Genomic DNA, 22,762 nt, shown 5'->3' with positions numbered 1-22,762 from the left:
CTCTCAAATCGAAAACTATTACAATAGAAAAATAGAAAATAATTACAATATAGTCTATGTTAATGAATTATTAGACTAACGCTCCACTAGATTATAAAAGATTGGACGACCAATAAAAAAGATAAAAATATTGAACCAAATGACCAACATGTGGTTCATTCTATTTCTATAGTCCATTGTGCAGCAATCAACATGTCTCACTAATGATTGGCTTGTAGCATAGCAATACCATATTCCTTAGTGTAAACTCTTGTCTAACCAGGACGACGCTTCAAATTTAGAGTCGTTTTTAGTAACAAAGTTTCAGCTTATTACACTATCAAAGCCTCAAAAGTTCCTAAAGTGTATATGTAGGTACCATATATCACTCCACCAAAAGGATGGATCTTACACGGAAACAAAGTTTCAGCTTATTACACTGTCAAAGCCTCAAAAGTTCCTAAAGTATATATGTAGGTACCATAGATCACTCTACCAAAAGGATGGATCCTACACGATTTTAATCATTTTATAATAGTTGATAATTGAGTAAACTCTCATTTGGTCCTTGTAATTGTGTTGTTACAGTACCCCACGAAGTTAAAAAAATGAAAAATAATTTTTAAAAATTGAATTCCAACTATCAATTTTTTTATTAACGAATTCCATCTATCAAATTAGTTTGATCCTCGTCGTCATTGTAAATAAAAAAAAATTATGCATCCATTCATTAATGCAAAGAAAGCTAAAACTCATGGAAATGCTAATACTACAAAAGCTTGTTTAAATTCGTCAATAAATTAACAATCTGACGCATATTAATACTAACTTAATATTCGAAAAAATATTTCAGTTAATTTTTAATTTTTTTATTAATTAAAAAATTATTTGATTATTTAATAAATAATTTTGTTAGTAACTTCTAATATATTTTAAAATGCTACTTAAAATAATATTTTTTAAAATATTAATTTATAATTTTTTATACATATTTTTTTATTTTTATCATCAATATATTTATTCATTTTTCTGATTTCTCTTTTTTAAATAAATCATAATTTTATTATATTTATGTCATTTTATACTTTTCATATACTTCAAAAGCTAATTTTTCTAAACAATTATAATTTAATAAACTAATGTTTTAGTCTCCAATAACCAACTAGCTAAGTTTTTAACTAGTTTTTCAGCGGTTTACTTTTGAAATAGTTTTATCGAAAGATTTTCTTTTTTCTATTTGGTTTTAGAATAAAAAAGTTTTAAAGAATATTTAAAATTATATAATAAATTATATATGTACTTTTAAAATTAAGAAATAGTTAAACTAAAAATTATTCAATCTAACTAATATTAATCAAATGTGGAAGTCCTAGTAGATTTTCTATCACTCTATACTAAAAATAAAATTTCGTATCCAACTTATCATCATTTAATATAATTCAAGACCTAATCAATAGATTAACACTAATAATTTTTTTTTGTTGAAAGTAAGGTGTTCCCACAATTAGAAGTCATGAGATTAACTCTCGAGCGTAGAGATCATGTAAGTGAATTTTTTTGTTGAAAATCCTTTTCACACGCACGACAAGAAAATCAAACTTCTGTCAATATATTTAAGAAACTCAGTCTTTTGTGCTAAACCTTATCCGGGAGACTACAATAATTGTGTAGAGAAAGAAGCCTAACTCTCAAGTACCAATGGCTATTGATCTTGTCATTGTTGAAGCAAAAATGAGCGCCTTTTGTTCCTACCCTGATTCATAACTGTGCTGCCACCCCTTATTAATTTATTGACTAATCACTCCCTCACGGGCAATGCCTTTAAACTTACGATGTGTGACACTAGCGACTTTGATGTCATAGAATGAAAAACACGAGCTATGTTGTTATTAGAAGCAAAACTGGCTTTCTAGCCTACTAAAGAATTAAGCTCATTTTCCACACAATATTATAAAAATTCCTTGGTGGGTCCACCATGTGCTTCAACAAGACTAACAGTTAGTGGCAATTATTTGTGTATTTCACCTTAATCATTGGCACATTATAAAACTCATTGTATGTCCTATCCTTGAGCAGAGAACAAAACAGACATTTTCTATAATAATGTCCTTTTTTATGGCTATTTATTTGAATAGAAGAGTCATTTTTGGGATAATGTTTCGAGTTTTTATGGTCTTGCTCTTGTTCAAGATTGGCTTATCAAATTATGTACCAGCGTCTTTTGTTTTCGGGGATTCCCTGCTCGATGTAGGGAACAACAACTATATTGTTTCACTGGCCAAAGCAAACCATGACCCTTATGGAATTGATTTTGGAATGGCCACTGGTCGTTTCAGCAATGGAAGAACAGTTGCAGATGTTATAAGTGAGTCACTGGTTTTCATTAGGTTCTTTATTTCTTTGTTCAAATTATTGTATCGATTATTATCTCTCTTTTTTGAGCATGGTGTGATGTGTGGCACTAGATCAGAAACTGGGTCTTGGCTTTTCTCCTCCTTACTTGGCTCCCACTACTACTGGATCAGTGGTTCTAAAGGGTGTCAATTATGCCTCTGGTGCAGGTGGAATTCTTAACAACTCTGGCCAAATTTTTGTAAGTTTTTGCTTTGACTAATGTTTGGTTAAGTTCTATGTACAATATTTGGGAGTATTAAACTTCAAATTTCAATTTTGAACCATACAAAACAGGCTTATCCTTACTCCTTGTCCTATGTCACACTCCTTAGTTAGAACAATTGCTTATGATATAATTTAGAATTTAATTAGAATATACTTTTTACTGTGTGATTCAATCATACACTATTATACATGATAAGATTATTAAATTTTGTAATGATTACTTTGAAAATCATATTTAAGCTCGTTTCTAATTGGTTGGATGGTATGAAAAATAAACTCATAATTTGTGTACCATTAATATGTAAAATAGTGATGATAGGCAGAATCTTCATGTCAATAACAGGGGGGACGAATCAACTTCGATGCACAGATAGATAACTTTGCAAATACGAGGGAAGAAATCATCTCCTTAATTGGTGTTCCTGCAGCTCTCAATTTGTTTAAGAAGGCCCTCTTTACAGTAGCATTAGGCTCAAATGATTTCTTGGATAACTATTTGACACCCATACTCTCAATTCCAGAGAGGGTGTTGGTATCTCCGGAATCATTTGTGGCCACATTGGTATCAAGACTCAGACTACAACTCACTGTAATTTTGCTAAAAACCTAGAAAACTTTGTTTAAAAGAATGTTCTAATTTTCCTAGTTGATCACGTGCAATTTACTATTTGCAGCGGCTATTCAATCTAGGGGCCAGAAAAATTGTTGTGGTAAATGTAGGGCCTATTGGGTGTATACCATATGTGAGGGATTTTACCCCATTTGCTGGAGATGAATGTGTCACGTTACCAAATGAGCTGGCTCAGTTATTTAACACCCAATTGAAGAGCCTTGTTGCAGAGCTGAGGACAAAATTGGAGGGGTCATTATTTGTTTATGCAGATGTTTACCATATCATGGAAGATATCCTACAGAATTATAATGACTACGGTGGGTTACAATTTACTTTGGCTAAACACATATGTTGCAGATTTTCAATTTGGTCCCTATACATAAAAACTTGTTAAATTTATCATATCCCTAACTCAGTAAGAGCATGTTTGTGTATCCGTTTCAAAACAGACATCGCTAGCAAAAGGATGCTTGCAAAAGCATCTCCATCCTTCCATCTGCATTCAGTTTACGTGGGACCATTGAATTTGTCCCGAAATTCGTGCAACAACAAGTTGGATGGAAAATCAAACATGCACTAAGTTTGCAAGTATAGGAATTGGTTTAATAAGCTTTTTCGTATATGACCAAATTGAGAATCCACACATATACGGGGACTAAATCATAAGTTTATGCTTTTTTTTTGCCTAAAATATGCTTTTACTTCTCAGAAATATGAATATATTTAGTTTCTACTCCTACGAAATTTTTGGTCAGCTTTTCGAGTTTATATTTTATAAATGTATTGTTTTTTACTAGAAGTCACTCGGTCAACTCTAAGCCTACGTGTGCGTTGACTATGCATGTAAGCTGGCCCATTTGTGAATTAAATATTGACAAGTGTTAAAAGTTCTTTCTCTCCTTCTTTCTTCTTCTCCTAAAGCCTCTCATTCTTCTTCTTCTTCCTCATCTCCTTCCCGCCACCTCACTTACCCTCTTCCTCGTCGTTCAGGTTACCTTCCATCAGAGCCTCCTCCCAAAATGACCCCACTCCTCCAAACCCTAAACTTATTCATCTCCCTTGTCGTCGAAACCACCTACATTGTCATCGCCGCTGCCGACACCGACATTGTCTTCACTGAGGACGAAGTTGAAAGGGTCGAGTCCTTGAAGACCATCTCAGCACCAACCTTCATGACACCAACGCTCTCAATGCCCAGGCCTTCTTTATGCCCTTCTTCTCGTCCCTCAGTTTCAACACGCATGACCACACTATGATGGATCCCACCACGCAGATTGATTGCCAATTGCAGGTGCCTTCAAAATTCATTTCATTTGGGGGCTAGGGATTTCAAATTTGGGGGTGGGGATTTCTGATTTGGGAGTTAGGATTAGGCTTGGCTACTTAGAGATGGTGGGCTTTTTGGTTGGAGGCGGTGGTTGTTTGGTTCAAGTGTGGTGATGATGGTTTAGGTGGTGGCTTTTTTTTTATATTTATTTACAATTTGTAGAGGTTAAAAAATATCATAAATTATATTATATTGTATTTTTTTTTATACAATTTTATGGTGACTTTTAACCCCATAATTCATATTTTAAATTTTATAATATAAAATAATACCACTTAGAATTGGATATAACCAACCTTAACTCTAAGTTGAAAAATAAGACATTTATAAAATATGAGGGTGAAAAGAGGGACCAAAATCGAACTTTTTTGATATTTCTGAAGACTAACTTCTTTTTTCATTCAAGTACCCAAAATTGCATGATCGATTGTGAGTAAGAATGTAGCATTTCAATGTGCAACAGGTTTTGAGAATCCGAATAGTGCATGCTGTCACTTGGCTGGTCGATTTGGAGGCTTGATTCCATGCAATCGTAATTCAAAAGTTTGTGAGGACCGGTCCAAGTATGTTTTCTGGGATACTTACCATCCTAGTGATGCTGCCAATGCTGTTATTGCTGAGCGTCTCATAAATGGTGATACTCGTGACATTTTACCTATAAACATTTGTCAACTTTCCAAAGCTTAATCCAATGGATGTGAATTGGAAATTTTGTGGGAAACTAGAAAAGAAAAACTCATTTATTTGTAAAATGCACAGTGAAAGTGTACTCATTCGTGATGAAGTATAAATTAATTAAAGGTAGATATAGTTTATGCACTTTACATCAGACATAAACTCGCTTTAAGAAATCTTATGTAAAAATTACCATACAACTCTGTGCATGCTTGGGAAATGTTTAGAATTATTTTAATTTAGTATAGGACACGTATTAATGTAAACTTATTGTTAACATTAATTTAAATATATATTCCAGTTACAGTCCATATTTCAAAATTAATTTTATTTAACCTTAAAAAAAGAATTATTAATTTTCTTGATTTTAGTATTGAGCTTTCTATTTATTATTTTTAAAGTTTAATATTACTCTGATTATAGTATATATCAATAAATAATTGGTATATTATTACTTAAGTATAAAATAGTTATTTTTAAGCAAAGTATAAAATGTTATGACAATGAAATTTATTATAACTATTTAATATAGAATAATATATGTACATTAAAATTTTGATTTTGATGCATTATATTTCTTTTTTTCAAAATAAGTGAGTTTGTTAACCAAGAGTTTAATTTAGTTAGTTGAGTAAGATGCATGCTATAAATTTCTAATATTATCTTCAATTCCTACTTTATGGATAAAAAAAGTGACTTTGTTAACACAAAATATAAATTTTATATTAAGTGATGTTTTAAGTTTTTAATGAAATATTAAATTTTTATTTGAATTTTCCCCCTAAATAAATAATCAATGTGATGATACTTGGATAATTTAGTAAAATTATTATAGTAATTAAGTAATTTATTGTTTCTTAATCTTTAGAGTAAATTATTCCTACTTTACGGATAAAAAAAGTGAATTTGTTAACAAGATATAAATTTTATATTAAGTGACGTTTTAAGTATTTAATGAAATATTAAGTTTTATTTAAATATTTCTCCTAAATAAATAATCAATGTCATGATACTTGGATAATTTAGTAAAATTATTATACTAATTAAGTAATTTATTGTTTGTTAATTTTTAGAGTAAATTACATTAAATATCCATGAGGTTTCATGAAATTATATAATAATTTCTCTTGTAGGAGTATTAGTGTAATATATAAGAAATATAAGTGTAATGTTTTGAAACATTAAAGAGATGTTAGTATAACATATAAGGAAAGTTCAGTGTAATATTTTTAAACATAAATAGAGTTAATATATAAAAAGTGATGTTATGTGTAATTTAAAAAAGAACTTGGGAGCTACAAATGTAATTTGCTCTCATCTTCATGAGAAAAAATCTTAAATGTATGGATAAGTGTAAAATGCTCATAATTTTATTGCAAAATTACAAAGTGTCGTCATGTGTATAAATTCTTAAATGTATATGTTTTGTAAGAAATTTTTACCGATTAACTTTCACATTCAAAGACTATTAATAAAAACTAATTTAATTGATTGAATAAGGTGCGTAAGTAAATTATTATAAATCTTCTTAACATTATATTTGATTCCACCATAAAAAAATTCACATTCTAAGAATTTGAACTTCTTTAACAGCAAAGTATTTCAATTCCATATGCTTAGCACCTTTATAATACTTGTCATTTTTAGAAAAGAAGACAACTACAATATTATCACAATAAATTTTCAGCGGCTTGGTAATATTGTCAACTACTCTCAGTCCTGAAATAAAATTTCACAACCAATTAGTCTGAACTGTGGCCTCAAAGCATGCCACAAATTCAGTCTCCATGGTGGATGCAGCAATGACTGACTGCTTTGCACTTTTTCATGAAATCGCTCCTCTGGCTAAAAGATACACATAATCAAATGTAGACTTTCTTGTATCTATACAACTAGCAAAGTCTAAATCTGTATATCCAATCACCTCAAGATGACCAGATCTCCTATAAGTAAGCATGTGATCTTTTGTCCCTTGCAAGTATCTTAAGACTTTCTTTGTAGCTTTCCAATGATCCAATCCTGGATTACTTTGGTATCTACCAAGCATACCAACTGCAAAGCTAATTATCTGGCCTTGTGCATGTTTGAGCATACATTAGACTCCCAACAATAGATGCATAAGGGATATTTTTCATTTGTTTTTGTTCAAGATCATTCTTTAAACATTGCATGAGATTAAATTTGTTTCCTTTCTGTATTGGAATGAGAGATGCTGAAGATTTATCCATTCTGAATCTCTCTAAAACTTTATTAATATATGATTTTTGAGACAAGCCTAACAGTCCTTGTGATCTATCATGGAATATTTATATTCCTATCACATAGTTTGCCTCACCCATATCTTTCATTTTAAAGTTGTTAGAGAAAAACTTCTTAGTCTCACTTAATAGACCAAGATCATTAGTTGCAAGCAAGATGTCATCAACATACAGAATAAAAAATATAAATTTACTCTCACTGACCTTCAGATATATACACTAATCAACAGTGTTTTTCTTAAATCCAAAGGACGTAATAGTATCATTGAACTTAAGATACCATTGTCGGAAAGTCTGTTTAAGTCCATATATTGATTTATTAAGTTTACACACCATGTGTTCCTTTTGGAAACAACAATCAATGCACTGGCTGAAGAAAGGTGACATGGACACAAAATATTTCCATGCATTAGCTTCTTCTCAAAACAAAATAAAATATATTGGTTGGTTGGAGGATGAGGAAGGTAGAAGAGTGGAGAGCCAAGAGGAGATATGTTCACTACTGTTTGATTATTTTGAAGGTCTTTTTCTGGCAATGAAGGGATTTATGATCCAATTATACAGAAGGTGGCACCCAAAATATCATATGAAGACAATGTGAATTTAATGAGGTCATTCATAAGAGAGGAATTTAAGGAGGCAATTTTCCAGATGCAACCTGACAAAGATCTAGTATCGGATGGATTCAGCCCATCTTTCTACCAGCATTTTTGGAGCATCTATGGAGAAGATGTTTTCCTTGCTTGCCAATGGATCCAACAAGGGGAGTTTCCTTTCTCAGTTAACGATATCAATATTGTGCTCATTCCAAAAGTAGACCATCCTAGAGGTATGAAGGACTTCAGACCTATTTCTTTATACAACGTGGTCTACAAAATTTTGGTCAAGGTATTGACTAATAGGTTGAGTAAAGTTATTGATAAATGTGTGTCTAAGGAACAATATGCTTTTGTGCTTGGGAGATCTATTGTTGACAATGCCTTGGTAGCATCTAAAATCATGCATTACTTCAGGTTAGTTAATAAATTTGCATAAATCTGAAGTCACCTACAATAAAAATGTGGATATTAATGGTATTAGGAATGTTATTATTGTTGTTCTTGGGGTGAGGGAAGGTGGAGGAAGAGGTGAGTATTTGGGCTTTCCATTTGTTGTTGGAAGAAACAAAAGAGCTATCTTTAATTTTGTTAAAGATAAGGTGTGGCAAAAAATTAATTCTTGTTGTGGAAGGACACTTTCTATGGTTGGAAGAGAGATTTTCATTAAGTCTGTGGTGCAAGCTATTCCCATATACTTAGGTATGAGTATTTTCCAAATACCTCAGTCTACTGGGGATGAGCTTCAAAAGGTGATGAATTATTATTTTTTTTGTGAGGAAACAGGAGAGGAGTGAAAGGAATTAATTGGTTGGCCTGGGACAAAATGTGCAATATGAAGGAGAATGGAGATTGGGATTTAGAAATCTATATGCTTTCAACTTGGTCATGTTAGGAAAGCATGGGTGGAGGATTAGCACTATGCCAAATGTTCTGCGGGCAAGAGTTTTTAAAGCCAAATACTACCCAAGGTGGACTTTATGGAAGCGGTTTTAGGGCACAATCCATCCTTTACTTGGTAGAGCATTTTCTCTTCTAAATTGGTCATTAAGGAAGGATTTAGATGGAAGTTGGGCAATGGTAAGAGTATCAGACTTTGGAATGAGCCTTGATTGAGATTGGAGAACCACCTTTTATTGAGACACCGACTATTGGAGGGTTAGAGAACATGATGGTGGATGATATAATTGATAGTTCGAATGCTTGTTGGAATGTTGAACTTTTGAACCAGTTTCTGTGTCCTAGAGACGTGCATGCAATAATGAAAATTCCAATAATAGCATCTTCCCATGGTGATGAAAGGCTGTGGCGGTTCACTAGCAATGGGGAATACACTGTCAGGAGTGCATATCAACTCATAATGCATGAGTTTATTGACTATAATGGCTTGAGTATGGAAGGAGATTGGTCGTTGATATGGAAGCTGGAAATCTCACCTAGGGTCAAGCTGTTTCTATAGAGGTTATGTAGAGGATGTTTGCCAACAAAGTCCAATTTGAGAACCCGTGGTGTAGAGTGCTCGTTACTATGCCGACTCTGTGCTTCACAAATTGAAAACATGGGTTGCTGGGAGGAGATTCAGTTAAGGCATACTATTGAAGAACTCTTGGTTGAGGTGAATTCATGCCCCGGTTTTATATTCAAACTGATCGAAAAAATCAATTTGTGTCAAAGGAAGCGTGTTGCCATGATGCTGTAGAGTCTTTGGCATCGGCGTAATGACAAATTATGGAGTAACAAGGACGTCTAAGATTGAGCAGTGATTAAAATTGCAGACAATTTTTTACCAAGATTGGTTTCGTGCTAAAGAGGTGCAGTGGCACAACAATGCTTTGGAGACTGCCAGTGATAGAGAAACATGGAGTCCTCCGCCTCAAGGGTTCATGAAGTGTAACGTTGATGCAAGCTTCAGGCAGCAAGCAAATTTGAATGGTATGGGATTGTGTATTCGGGATTATATTGGAAAAATTGTTGCTATCAGAACAAATTTTCGTCACCCTTGTTTACCGGTACTAGAGGGAGAAGTGTGGACTCTTGCTTCAACAATCACTTTCTCGAGCATACTCGGACTTCACACTATCATTTTTGAAGTTGATTGCAAGATGATAGTGGATAGAATCATCAAGAGCACAACCATGGACAAGTCTGAGTTGGGTAACATTATTTAAGATTGCAGGAGGTTATTAGTTAATAATCCATCATATGTTATTGGATTTGCCAAGACACAAGTCAATGGTGTTGTCCATGAACTTGCAAGGGTACGTGACACCATCTTTTCATGATCTCTGTACTAAACAAGCTTCCAAAGTTAAATTGCAGTAAAAGTTTCCTCTAATAATAAAGTTTAGTAAGAAATTTAATGACGATAAAAAAATTAAAAATTCATGTAACATGCTTGAAACAAAAAAAAAGTGATGAATTAGTATAAAATTATTTTAATTAGATTAATAACCTCAAATTTGAGTCTTGACAATAATTTTCTATTCAATTCAAATAAGATTATTTTTTGCGAGAGATATTTGTTGTATATATAAACACATAATTAAAAGAAACTATAACGAATAAAATTAAATTTGATGAAAACATTAGTCTTCACAAAGGCACCAACTAATATTCAAATTTTTTAGTAAAAAAAAATCAAATTCTTATTAAAAGAGACTAATAACATGATAAGTTAAGATTTAAATTATTATTAAAAGAGATATCTATGTTTAATATCAATTGTATGATTATTTTTAAACAAAGAGATATATAATATGTATATGTGTAAAAAAATAATCATCCAATGCTTAAATTGATTGACATAGAATTGTTTCAGATTTATTAAATGTGTAGAGTTTGAGTTTTAATATACAAATACCTTAAATAGTGAAGGTTTGACAGAGATATAATAGTTCTGTTTCAAAAAATGTGAAAAAAATAAAATAAAAAAACTTATGAAAAGAATATTAAATGGAAGAGGAAAGTGAAAAAAAAAAAAAAAAGAGAGAGGTGATGATAGATAACAGAAAATATTGTTAATAAAAAAGACATTGAAAAGAAAAGCACTCAAGAGGGGCTTCCCCACGCCATCCTCTCTCCCAACAAGAGAGCGAACGAGCCCATTCCTGTTTCTCCACCACCGAACACACACACGCCCTTTGCTTCCTTCCTCACCTCGCGCTAACCTGCACCCCCCTTCTTATCCTGCGCACCCCTTCTTTATCCAATTCTTTCCTCAGATTCGGAGCACCGCGCGCGCCACCATTGGGAAAAGAGGTTCCGGTGCTGGGGGCCTAGGGTTAGGGTTTCTGAGAGATGTGGGATGCTCCATGCATTGATGAGCCTTATCGCGCGCTGTTGGAAGCCGTTCGGGCACGGTGACGATGCCGGTAATGCCGCCGCCGGAAGAGAATGCAAGGACGGCCTCCTCTGGTTCCGCGACATCGGAAAGTTTGCAGCCGGCGATTTCTCCATGGCCGTCGTCCAGGCCAACCAGGTCATCGAGGACCAGAGCCAGATCGAGTCCGGCGCCTTCGGCACCTTCGTCGGCGTCTACGACGGCCACGGCGGCCCCGATTGCTCCCGCTACGTTTGCGATAACTTGTTCCGCAATCTCCAAGGTTAGCTACTTCGCGATTCAATCTCTTTCCTTATATATAAATACCGTGATTCCAATTGTCGATCGTGAGTTGGAACTGTTTTTGGTTGTAAGTGATTTTCGTATCTTCGCTTTTCGTGAAATTTTTGCTTTTTGATTTTAATTTCACCACCTAAAAGTAGTTGCGCTTTTCACGGCAATCATGAACAGTTGAAAAATGCGTGTTGTGTAATTGTGTTGGAGCTATGTCACAATCGACCTCTTTTTTAAAAAAATAAAAATATTGTTATGTATCTGTGTCGAAGGGCAATGGATGTTGTGTGTTTAGGTACTTTAGGAGCCATTGTTATGTAGTTGTTGTTTGTGCTGCAGCGATATTGGCCGAGTCACAGAGTGTTGTGACATCTGAGGCCATTCATCAGGCGTTCCGGCGGACAGAGGAGGGGTTTACGGCGCTTGTTTCGGAGCTGTGGAGCTCTCGGCCGCAGATTGCGACTACTGGGACGTGTTGTTTGGTTGGGGTTATTTGTCGGCAGACACTCTTTGTGGCAAGTCTTGGAGATTCCCGTGCTGTGTTGGGTAGGAGAGTTGGCAACACCGGTGGGATGGCCGCGATTCAGTTGTCTACGGAGCACAATGCGAATTTTGAGGCTGTCAGGCAGGAGCTTAAGGAATTGCACCCGAATGACCCCCAGATTGTTGTCCTCAAACATGGAGTGTGGAGAGTAAAGGGCATTATTCAGGTAATTTTATATGCTTGCGTCCTCTCAAAAACTCTCCTTGCCAATTAATATTTGTTTGAATTCCCTATTGTGTTTTCTTCTTGAAGTCCTGAGCGGAAGGAACTTGAGTATTAAATCTTGATGATAGGAAAATTGGGTTGGAAGCAACCAAACCTTTGTCCTCAGGCTTCTAAAAAAGAAGAGGAATAAAATAAAACATCTGTGTCCATACATGCTGCATTTGATGATCCATAGTTTATGAAAATCATATATGATAACCGACTTAAGATTTGTAAAGCCATAGCCTCAGGGTATAGTTGTTATTTTACTGCGTGTTTTGTAATTTATCTTTAAGTTATATTATTATTATATATTTGTGCATGCCACATGACATTCCTCGTGTTACTCCCATCCTCTTTATCTTCTACAATATTGTTGCCAGAAATTCCTTCAAATTGCCTAATAAAAAGAGAGTTTTCATTTAGAATTAGAATACATTAACTTAGTTCTTCACCCAAAAAAAAATACATTAACTTTGTTATTGGTGCATAAAAAAAAGTTATAAAACCATTATTTTTCTTCTTCACCCAAGTTTAATCATTGTGGCATACAGCTCCCTGTAATGGAAGCAGAGATCAGACTTGGGAAGTATAGTTAGTGAAGCTAGATGGCAATGTTTGAAGTCATTGTAAATAGTTTAATTTTCATATATTGTCACTGTAATTTTTTACACTACCAATCAATTAGAAATCACTCTTGAAATGACTTTTAGAGTGTGTTTGAATAAAGAATTTTAACTGAGGAAAATAATTTATCAGAGAATTTAAATTTCTTTAATCTAAAATTCATTGTTTGGATGTTTTTTTATGAAAATTTTAAATTTTTGAAATTTTAAAACAAAATTTTAAACAACTAAAAATGTGGAATTTTAATTTCCTTCTAAAATGTGAGAAATTGAAATTCTCTTCTTGATAGAAGAACCTTCTAAAATGTTTGTGTATTTCCTTTATAACCTTCATCCTCTCTTCCACCTGAAAGTTCCCGAAATTTCGTTCTCGAACTCGTGACTCTTTTCTCACGCCGATGATCCCCTTCTTCAAGAAACACCGTCTGAGCTCGCGGAGCGTCGATCGGGTGCGAGCGTAAGGAGACATGTAGAACTGCATCCGTCAGTCAGGGGAGCAGTCATCGCTGCCTATCACGCGGTGGTGCTTGCCGGTGTGGAGGGTCTGGGTCATGCTTTGCGCCGTTGACTGAATGTTGTGGTCGGGTATGGTGGTGTACACCGTCATGTCCCGGTTCCCCTGCGACTCCCTTTACCGCATCAATATTTTTCTCTTTGGAAACACACCAACCATATCTTCTCTTCTCTTTGCATTCATTTTCTTTCACCCTCACAATTTTAATTTTTTTATCCAAACACAAAATTTTGAAAATATAAGAATTTCAATTGAAGTATTTGAAATTCTTATTAAATTCTCTCATCCAAACACACTCTTAAGGTAATTATTACAAAAGTCAACTATCTTACCTTGAAATTTAATATAGAATAAATAAACTTTTTCACTGTCAGCGCATTCTAATTCATTAAACAAACCCATTCAGTTCAGACAGTCTTTTTTCCCTGCTGAAAGTATAAATATCCTTTGTCCTATAAAAGATGGTTGGGGAAGAAAGAAACATTATGAAGAAAAAGAGTCAAACAAGATATCCTCATAAAGCAAGGAACAAGCAAGAAACATATAAAAGTCAATCAAGGAAATCAAGACAATGAAACTCAATAAACCCTTTGTATATCTGATCTGACTATTTCTCAGCATGCTAACCAGTTCCATGGGCTAAACACCAAAAATAGGCCAGAAAAGGAATCCTGCCATATGAGATGCGAGGTCTGAGAAGGATTTTTAAAGATATGATTATTACAGTAAATGCAAATACAAGCAGAATAGCATAAAGTTTATCTTCCGTAGTTATACCAAATTCCTTAAAAGTAGTTGAAACTTGAATGGAGTTGGTCCAAGTTGAGAGATTATTCCCAGCCCAGGATTCCTGATTCCCCAATGGCATGAAGTAACCTACTACTTCAGATCCAAGTGGCTATAGGACAATGCAATAAGAAATGAACTGTCAAATGATGATGCCTATCTAATGCTATGCATAACACATATATCAGGTGAAAGTGTTCACTTGGTCTTCTGTTTTGCAGTATATAATTGGTATATACCATTGAGCATCCCCGTGAGTTTAGAAGTGATAATCTTAGACCACCTACATAATAAAACATAAATTGATTTGCTTGTATTTTCAGATTTCAGAGTTGTCTACTATGATACTATCAATGTAAATCTAGTGTTTTTGTGCTTTGATTAAGTACACAGGAAATGATACAGCCACATACCAAGAAACACAACAAAAGAAAGATTAGGTTATAGGCCAGAAGTTTGAATGAAACAACGTTGTCACCAATATTTTGCATGAGGGGGTTAGTTATCCCACATCACATATTTGAAGTTTTAAAAAGATTAAAAAAATGTAAAAGTATTAGAAAAATTATTATGATTATGGTAATTGTGATATGAAAAAGAAAGATGAGGTGGGTGCAGGGACTGGAGAGGAGTGTTTTAAGTTGATTGTTTACTAATGTAAAATAATTGGTACTTTAGAAAACTTAAATACTTTTATGTTTCACAAAATTCTGCTTCTACTCATCTTGATGTTGTTTTTGTTTATATCCCTTCTGTTTCTTTTTAAGTGTCAAATTTTCAGATTTTTGTTCCTATTTGTTGTTTTCAAATTTGAAGGTAAAATTATTTTTTGTCAATTATACTTTTACTTCCCTCCTAATTCTTAATTTACACGTTTATCATGAAAGTGAAAATGAAAAACTTGCAAACATTTATTATGGAGTAAAGTGAAAAAGGATACAATAAGAAACTTCATAACTATTTATTAGAAACAAGAAAATTTATTGTATTTGTTGGTTCCTGTATAAAACCTTAAAAGACACTTAAAAATGAAAAGAGATAGTATCTATTAAGTTTGTTGGTTAACTTAGTTTTCAATTATAAATTCTGTGAAAAATCATTTGCGTTATTATCATGGTTATGTATGAGAACAATGAAAGCAGTAAGCACAAACTGTAAATATGCTTTTCCCATTCAATCTTCTGCTGCTTTTTTTTAATCAATTTATGATATTAATGGTTCATGTTTTTCCTAGTAACTCCTGCAACCATTATCTTATTTTACAGTGTTACTTTCCACTCGAATTAATGGTGATACATATCACCACTTTCATGATATTTGGTGCAGGTTTCTAGATCTATAGGTGACGTATATATGAAACATGCGCAGTTTAACCGAGAACCCATTAATGCAAAATTCAGACTCCCCGAACCAATGAACATGCCTTTCTTGTCTGCTAATCCAACTATTCTTTCTCATCCTCTCCAACCAAATGATTCCTTCCTTATATTTGCATCAGATGGTTTATGGGAGCACCTGAGTAATGATCAAGCAGTGGATATTGTTCACAGCAGTCCATGCGCGGTAAGATTCTTTTCTACCTTTTGATTTTCTTAATAGTACTTAGTTGTGTACTGGACATCACTTGCTTCATGGTTTCTTTCCATCATCTAAATATGACTACAGAATGCTTTGGTTTTATTTGTTTTGAACTTAATTTAACACATTGATTACATCTATTGTTACCTTATTATCTGAGTGCAACCACTACTATTTCGCAATATTACAGTGAATAGAATAGTCATAGGCTTGACAAGTTATACATCTTCACAGTCAACTTCTCAACTGCTTGCCTGGGGGGAGGGGATTCAAACTCAACCTCTCTCCCGCCTCCCTTTTCTCTTCACCATTTAGCCAACCTTATAACCCTTCTAACCCTTCCTGGTGCTTTAACTTTGTCAATGAGTTGTGAAACTCTTGCAACCTGTATTGCTAGTCCTCAAAGGGTATGATGCAGAATACTCGAGAACCATGAAGTTCTAGAAATACAATTTCATGATATGTTTTTGCATTTTATTTTTTCCACAATAGTTGAAATTGAAGGGTTAATTTTATTTTCTCAGCTGGTTGTTGATTTTTTTTTTTTCACTGTCATGCCATTCTCGTGCCTATCCTGAATCCATTGGTGCTTATAAATTGTGTGAATGCAGGGTAGTGCGAAGAAACTTGTCAAGGCTGCCCTACAAGAAGCAGCAAGAAAACGTGAAATGCGATATTCAGACCTTTACAAGATTGACAAGAAGGTTCGTCGCCATTTTCACGACGATATAACTGTTATTGTTTTATTCTTAAACCACAACCTTATATCCAGGGGTGCAGTTCTAAATACACCACTTACAATTCGTAGTGCTCTCGATCACTGACGCTTCATGATTTGTAAACATGCTTCTCTTATACGGGTGTTCTGGCAACTGTGCCAATACCAGAAAATACACCATTGGTACGTTGCTAGAATATACCATTCATAGTGCTGCCACGTATGGTTACTGATACCGAGACAACTTATTGATGACGCACGAACTTGTAACACTTGTTAGAAGTTTATCCATGAAAATGAAAAAGAGAAAAAGAAAAAAAAAATATCAGAAAAGTAACTTTTGATTAGCAATTTGTCAAATCCCTTGCCCATATTTACATAATGCTGTGATTAGAAGGAAGTGCTTGATCTAATTTCCGTGTAAATTTCGTGCACGAGCAAGGTTGTATCATGTATGTACGATTTCCTGGATAATCCTCAATCAGCTTGTTGATTGAATGAATTCAATTATTTAATCAGAAGATATGTTAATTTTAGTATAAAGTTAAGCATCGTAGCGGAATGAGGTTTATGATTGTTGTCTTTTTCAACAGAAATTGAAGCACTTACCGTATGAAGTGTTCATATTATTAATGTTTTAAGGATTTATTACCTTAAGGAAGAAAAATATTCTCTTTAGAAAAGAAAAATTTATTAATTTAAAAATTATTTTTCAATCGTTCAAAAAATTTACGAATAAAGGCTTGTCATTGTTAGAGATAATTTTTAACTTTAAATGTGGTTATTGATCGTTTTAAAATTTTAGATAAACAGATCCTGTCTGATGCTTGATTTTGTGTTTTTTACGCAAAGGCTGATGCTTGATAATCTACATCTTTATGTGGTAAAATAAGCATTTAATAACATCGTTAAGCATCTTTCATTTAAGAAAAAAATGAAATACCAAAGTTAAGAAAAGTTACTAGAAAAGCATAGCACAATAACGATAACACACTCAATTTTTTTAAATAAAAAAGTGGAAAATTAAGGAAAAGAAAATTGTAAGGATTGGTCAACAAAATTAATAATAATGTAATAATGATGCAATAGTGATTGGCACATTGAAAAATTACCTCCATAATTAAGTACTTATAAAATTCAAAATAACATCTGTAGATATATATAATGTTATTAATACTCTGATCGGTATCAGCTCTGTTCATTTTATATTTAGAAATAATATTTTGGAAATGAATTTAACAGATTTAATTTTATTTTGGTAAAGTAAAATTATTTATAAAGTATAGATATAAATATATTTTTTTTTAGTCCTATGCATATATACTTAAAGATAGAATTTACTATTCACACACAAAAAACGATAGAATTTACTAAAAACATTGAAAATTTTTATTTATTTAAAAAAAATGTACTCATCTCAAAATTAATTTTGATGACCGGGCAAAATTACCGAAACGCCCACTTTGCTGTACGTTCACATTTTTATCACCAGAAATGTGAAGTTCAGAGCTTTCCAATTAACCAGGATAATCATTGAGTACATCAGACTCTTGTCTTTAGGAATTGAGATGTCACTGTTATGCGTGTGAAACATTAATGATATTCATGTGAAATGTTAAGCTCAAACTCTCCATTTAACATTTATTGGTTTGTCCTTTTTGTTGTCCTTAAGATTTAGCTATTTCGTGATGCTATTGCAAACTTCCTTCCGTGATTGTAGTTTTGCTTTCTTTTCTTTTAGAAAAAAAAAAAATAGCTTATTCCTCTCTCTCACTAACATTTCTATATCTCAAAAACAATTTTTGAAAAACAGAGAGGAAAAAAAGAAAAACCGCAAAGGCTCGAGTTACCACAGTTTTTTTATACTATCAATTACCACAACCATTTTATTATTTGTATTCTAATCTTAAATTGTGTGTGCATATATGGCGTGGATCAGATGAGTATTAGTTATTGTGAGAAACTAAAATAATAATCTTTTTTTTGTTGGGAAATGACTATATCCAAACTTAAGTAAGGATAATTTAGAAAACTATTAATGTTATCTATTTACAATTTTACATATTTATATGTATGAACTTGCGATGTATTTGATAAAACTATCAATTATTGAATTAATTGCAAAAATACCTTGAGTAAGAAATAAATAATAAACAATCAATTATTAATTTTATACTATAGTTTGGTTTGAATTTTTCAAGAGATCAAAATATATTATGGTTGAGTTAAACCTTATAAGCCTATTTTAATTGCCTCAAAATCCAATAAACAAAATTTTACAGAGTCACGGATCTAGATAGAAGCAGAATTACCTCGAGCTTATATTTACTTGACATTCAAACGGTCATACAATAAAATTTTTAAATGGTTCGAATACAGGTAGTCTTTTTATAACGGAAATTACTAAATAGTACAAAAACATAATAGTACGAAAGTTACGAACAGTTGCCTTTTTTTTTTTTGTTGGAAAACACATTTTATTATCTCCCCTTTGAATGGTTATAGATATACTCACTGGTCTATTTGAAATTCGTGTGATTTCGTGCAGGAGTTTTTCGAGTAATATAGCATTGCTCTTTTATAAATTGAGGTGCTTAATTATAAGGCTAAGAGTGAGGATTTAAAAACATAAAATTGGTAGTTAAACCCTAATTAAACTCACAACCTAATCGATAAGAACCAGGTTGCAGTTGCACCCATTTTGACTTAAACTTGAATATCCAAACTAATCCACTTTTTTTTTTTTTTAATTTAGATTGGCTTGAGTCAGGTCCGGTCACCCTAATAAAAGCTTGGGATAGGGGAATTTGAATGATCTATCATCTATATATGGTCTAGTTTTTAGTTACTTAATTCATTCAGGCTTTCCAAATCAATCAGATAAGCAAATAACGAAATTAAAAGATGAAACTAAAGAACTATTTGTTTTTAGTTGCTTATAGCCTTGTTTACCAATAAAATCAGCCAAAAACAGAAAAACATGCATACATGCATTTGCCCTAGTAACAAGGCACACATACTTACACATAGTAAAAAAAACCACATGAGGAGAGACTGATAGCTTTATATATGTTATTAGTGAAACTAACATGCACACTTACACACATATATAGACACATGCTAGTTGCACTTTATTTAACCGGTGTGCTAAATACATGCAACACCATGCATATATATATATATATTTATGAAGCTTTTTCGTCTCCGACAAGATATATAGAGCTAGCCGTGAATGGGTGGAGTGCGAATATGGAAATAGTGGTGGCTGTTAAGGACAGGTCCTGAACCGTAGTTCTGAGAGCTATCATTTTTGTCGTTGTCGCCACCATTGTTGTCGTCGTTCTTTTTCGCTTTGCTATTGCTGACAGAATCAGCAGTGTTGGTATTTGCATTACTTGCAGAAACCTTCATGGTTTGTTGGTTATTTGTCTCGGTTCCCATGCCCTTTCGTCCAAGAGAAGTTTCGCTCAGTAGATTGCGCTTTGTCTTTGTTTTTGGCTCATGCTCCACGATGACTGCACCAACATGCAGCATGGTCACCGTCATCATGAAGAAAAACAAGAGTACTGCAAGTAAGGTCCTCATGCTTCACAATTTGCCACAACCTGTGAAAGGAATAAATACATAATAAATCAGCAAAAATATTAATGAACTGAAGTATATAATTAGCTACGTGAGTTATTTGTATATATCTTCAACAATACTTTTTGCTTATGGCAAACTTAAAGTCATATAGTTCGTAGAAAAATTTAACCTAGTTAACCGTGTGAGTTATCAGAGATTAATATGTTACTGGTATATCACCTACTAATTAACAAGACTAGATTATATAAAGAACATAGAAAACTAAGATATAGAAATATGATTTTTTAGACATGTATACTGGCTAGTACCAAGTTATATGCTCTAATTGTTTGAAGGCTATGACGATTGTGATGCAAAATGTGACAATTTATAGAAGCGATTAATGTGTGACAGTACTGTTAGAAAGAGGTAGAGTAGCCCCAGAGTAGCACTATAGATGGCAAGGAATTTGAGTGGGATTGCCACTAATTAATTTTCATGATGCGCTATATACCATTGTATGATCACTTGGCAAGGCCACCAAAGATGAAATTATTATTATCATCGGTAAGTAATGCTATTTCATGGTTTATGTTCAATTATTCAATCATTAAAGGCAAAATTTCCGCTTCGTGATTTAATAATGGGAGACAATTTGCTATATTTTAATTGTTCGAGGTACTGTGACTAGTTGACTGCCAGTTTTTACTAACAATTGTGGTAACTATGTTTAGTTATGAATTTTAACATGTTATAATAGCATGTTACTACTATCGTACGTTAATAGTAATTGTAAATTAGTGTAATTAAAATACCATCCACGTGAATCACGAAAGCATAATAACATGTTAATCCATGCAATCAACATAACAGGTTTGTAATAGGTGAAAGAGTTTAAGGAGGCAAAAGAATGATGAGATGGGTAAACTCTAATTTTTGAATGACTTTTGGCTATGCTTGGCACCTCCCAAGATCTTATAGCCTCCACATGGTTGCTGATTCTGGATAGGATTCCTATTAAGATGAATTTGGACAAAAGAAAAATATCTGTCTGGATCCTTGCTCAATGTTTTGTCTATTTTGCAATGATATTCAAGAGCCTAAACACCTATTTTCTCATGTGATTTATCGGTAGAGGTTGGGTCAATGTTTTATTCCTGGCGGGCTTTGATAGTAGCACTGAATTAGGGAAAACTCACTTCACTGATCATTTGGGTCTAGTAAAAGGGACAACTCTTAGGAGAATTCGGATGATAATTTGGTTGGTTGCTATTTGGTCTTGATAGGAATGACATAATTTTCAACGAACAAGTGGAATTGAAGAGGATGTTGGTACTCATCAAGATTAGATTCTGGTTTTGGATATTTTCAAAGTTTGAGAAATTTATTTATTCTATCATTGAGCTCTCCTTCATTTCTTTTTTCTTTACCCTTCATTTAGATATCTTCTTCTAGAAACGAAATAATACTGTTTGAGACATAAGAAAATATTAAGGATGTATTTTTGAGATACAACTGTAAAAATTAAATTATTAAATAATTGATTATTATTATAATCGATCATAATAAAAAAATGTTTGGATAAATTTGCCGAAAAATTATTTTAATTAAGAAACGTTTTTCAATAAAAATTCAAATCTGATTCGTTTTCCACTATATTCAATCTCATTTACTCAATAAGCTCTCCTTTACGTACATAATTAATATACTAGACCACATAGGATATTATTTTGTTAATATTTTGAGAATAAGAACCAAGAATATACCTCATTATCCATTGGTGGTTAATATTATAAATTAAATGCACATGGCATTATTTTCCGAAAGTGATAATTAATGACTAATTTTTAATTTTATAACTTTCCATATATGATTACACATATAATCTACATTTTTAAAATTAATGAAAAAAATTCTCATTACATATGTGTGTCTTTGTGTGTTATTTAATACATTTTTGCAAAATATAAAATTAACCAATTTAACCGTTAAGCTGAAATTCTTGTAAAGTAGAATAAGTTATAAAAATTGCAAATAAAAATTAATTGATACTTCAACATATTACTTAATTTTACCGGATTTTTTTAAGAGGATAATGCGTTATTTAAAGTATATGTTAATGTTCATTATTAGATGAAATATAATACAAGCAAGTGCAAAGGTCAGAAAATAATATCAAATCAATCAATAGTTAGATTGGTTAATTTTGTATTATATAAAAAATTATTAAGTGATGTAAATTATGCAATAGTTTGATAGTTAACAATTGATTTTGTATCATATGAACACACACATATCAAGTAAGAACTAGCTCTTCTTTGTTTTGTGAAACGAAAACCATAAATATAATCATACATCAATATTTAAAATTAACAATTATGAAAATCTAGCTTAATTAATTAAATATGATATATAAGTTGTTGTAAATCCTCTAATACATATATCTAATTCTTACCAATAAAAAAATAATCAAATTAATAGCCACTTAATGGCCAACCCACATGTCGTCTAAATTTATTAAAAATTATGAAATTTTATGAGTTTCACT

At 32.7% G+C, this 22,762-nt stretch overlaps 3 protein-coding genes across 5 annotated transcripts; 2 read left to right on the top strand and 1 right to left on the bottom strand.

Moving 5' to 3' along the window:
• Positions 1-2,038: 2,038 nt before the first annotated feature.
• On the top strand, positions 2,039-5,413 carry LOC114386970 (GDSL esterase/lipase At4g16230-like). 3 transcript variants are annotated; one of them, XM_028347056.1, is made up of 6 exons: positions 2,039-2,344; positions 2,445-2,572; positions 2,942-3,187; positions 3,273-3,528; positions 4,202-4,502; positions 5,002-5,102. In XM_028347056.1, the coding sequence occupies exons 1-5, from the start codon at positions 2,083-2,085 to the stop codon at positions 4,465-4,467; spliced, it is 1,158 nt and encodes a 385-aa protein (XP_028202857.1). In that variant the 5' UTR covers positions 2,039-2,082; the 3' UTR covers positions 4,468-4,502; positions 5,002-5,102. The 3 variants fall into 3 exon arrangements, with proteins under 3 accessions (XP_028202857.1, XP_028202858.1, XP_028202859.1); XM_028347057.1 differs by lacking the exon at positions 4,202-4,502 and having other exon boundaries at positions 2,040-2,344; positions 5,002-5,413; XM_028347058.1 differs by lacking the exon at positions 5,002-5,102 and having other exon boundaries at positions 2,041-2,344; positions 4,012-4,340.
• Positions 5,414-11,093: 5,680 nt separating this feature from the next.
• LOC114387909 (probable protein phosphatase 2C 42) lies at positions 11,094-17,206 on the top strand. Its single transcript, XM_028348170.1, has 4 exons — positions 11,094-11,669; positions 12,020-12,390; positions 15,681-15,917; positions 16,544-17,206. The coding sequence occupies exons 1-4, from the start codon at positions 11,372-11,374 to the stop codon at positions 16,754-16,756; spliced, it is 1,119 nt and encodes a 372-aa protein (XP_028203971.1). The 5' UTR covers positions 11,094-11,371; the 3' UTR covers positions 16,757-17,206.
• A 2,406-nt stretch (positions 17,207-19,612) lies between these two features.
• LOC114385705 (TPR-containing protein DDB_G0280363-like) lies at positions 19,613-20,573 on the bottom strand. Its single transcript, XM_028345745.1, has 2 exons — positions 20,544-20,573; positions 19,613-20,255 (listed from the first exon to the last, which is right to left on the bottom strand). The coding sequence occupies exon 2, from the start codon at positions 20,233-20,235 to the stop codon at positions 19,873-19,875; it is 363 nt and encodes a 120-aa protein (XP_028201546.1). The 5' UTR covers positions 20,236-20,255; positions 20,544-20,573; the 3' UTR covers positions 19,613-19,872.
• Positions 20,574-22,762: the final 2,189 nt, after the last annotated feature.

The sequence above is a fragment of the Glycine soja genome, chromosome 15 (genome assembly GCF_004193775.1).
Source record: "Glycine soja cultivar W05 chromosome 15, ASM419377v2, whole genome shotgun sequence".
Classification (NCBI taxonomy): domain Eukaryota; kingdom Viridiplantae; phylum Streptophyta; class Magnoliopsida; order Fabales; family Fabaceae; genus Glycine; species Glycine soja.
The sequence above is the reverse complement of the archived record's forward strand: the minus strand, read 5'-3'. Positions and strand labels throughout refer to the sequence as shown.

Excerpts from the sequence above, each read along its gene's own strand:
- LOC114386970 (XM_028347056.1), top strand. The coding sequence starts at position 2,083 with ATGTCCTTTTTTATGGCTATTTATTTGAATAGAAGAGTCATTTTTGGG. Across the intron at positions 2,345-2,444 it reads AACAGTTGCAGATGTTATAA|ATCAGAAACTGGGTCTTGGC; the intron begins GTGAGTCACTGG and ends GTGTGGCACTAG. Across the intron at positions 3,188-3,272 it reads GACTCAGACTACAACTCACT|CGGCTATTCAATCTAGGGGC; the intron begins GTAATTTTGCTA and ends TACTATTTGCAG.
- LOC114387909 (XM_028348170.1), top strand. The coding sequence starts at position 11,372 with ATGCTCCATGCATTGATGAGCCTTATCGCGCGCTGTTGGAAGCCGTTC. Across the intron at positions 12,391-15,680 it reads GAGTAAAGGGCATTATTCAG|GTTTCTAGATCTATAGGTGA; the intron begins GTAATTTTATAT and ends TATTTGGTGCAG. Across the intron at positions 15,918-16,543 it reads TTCACAGCAGTCCATGCGCG|GGTAGTGCGAAGAAACTTGT; the intron begins GTAAGATTCTTT and ends GTGTGAATGCAG.
- LOC114385705 (XM_028345745.1), bottom strand. The coding sequence starts at position 20,235 with ATGAGGACCTTACTTGCAGTACTCTTGTTTTTCTTCATGATGACGGTG.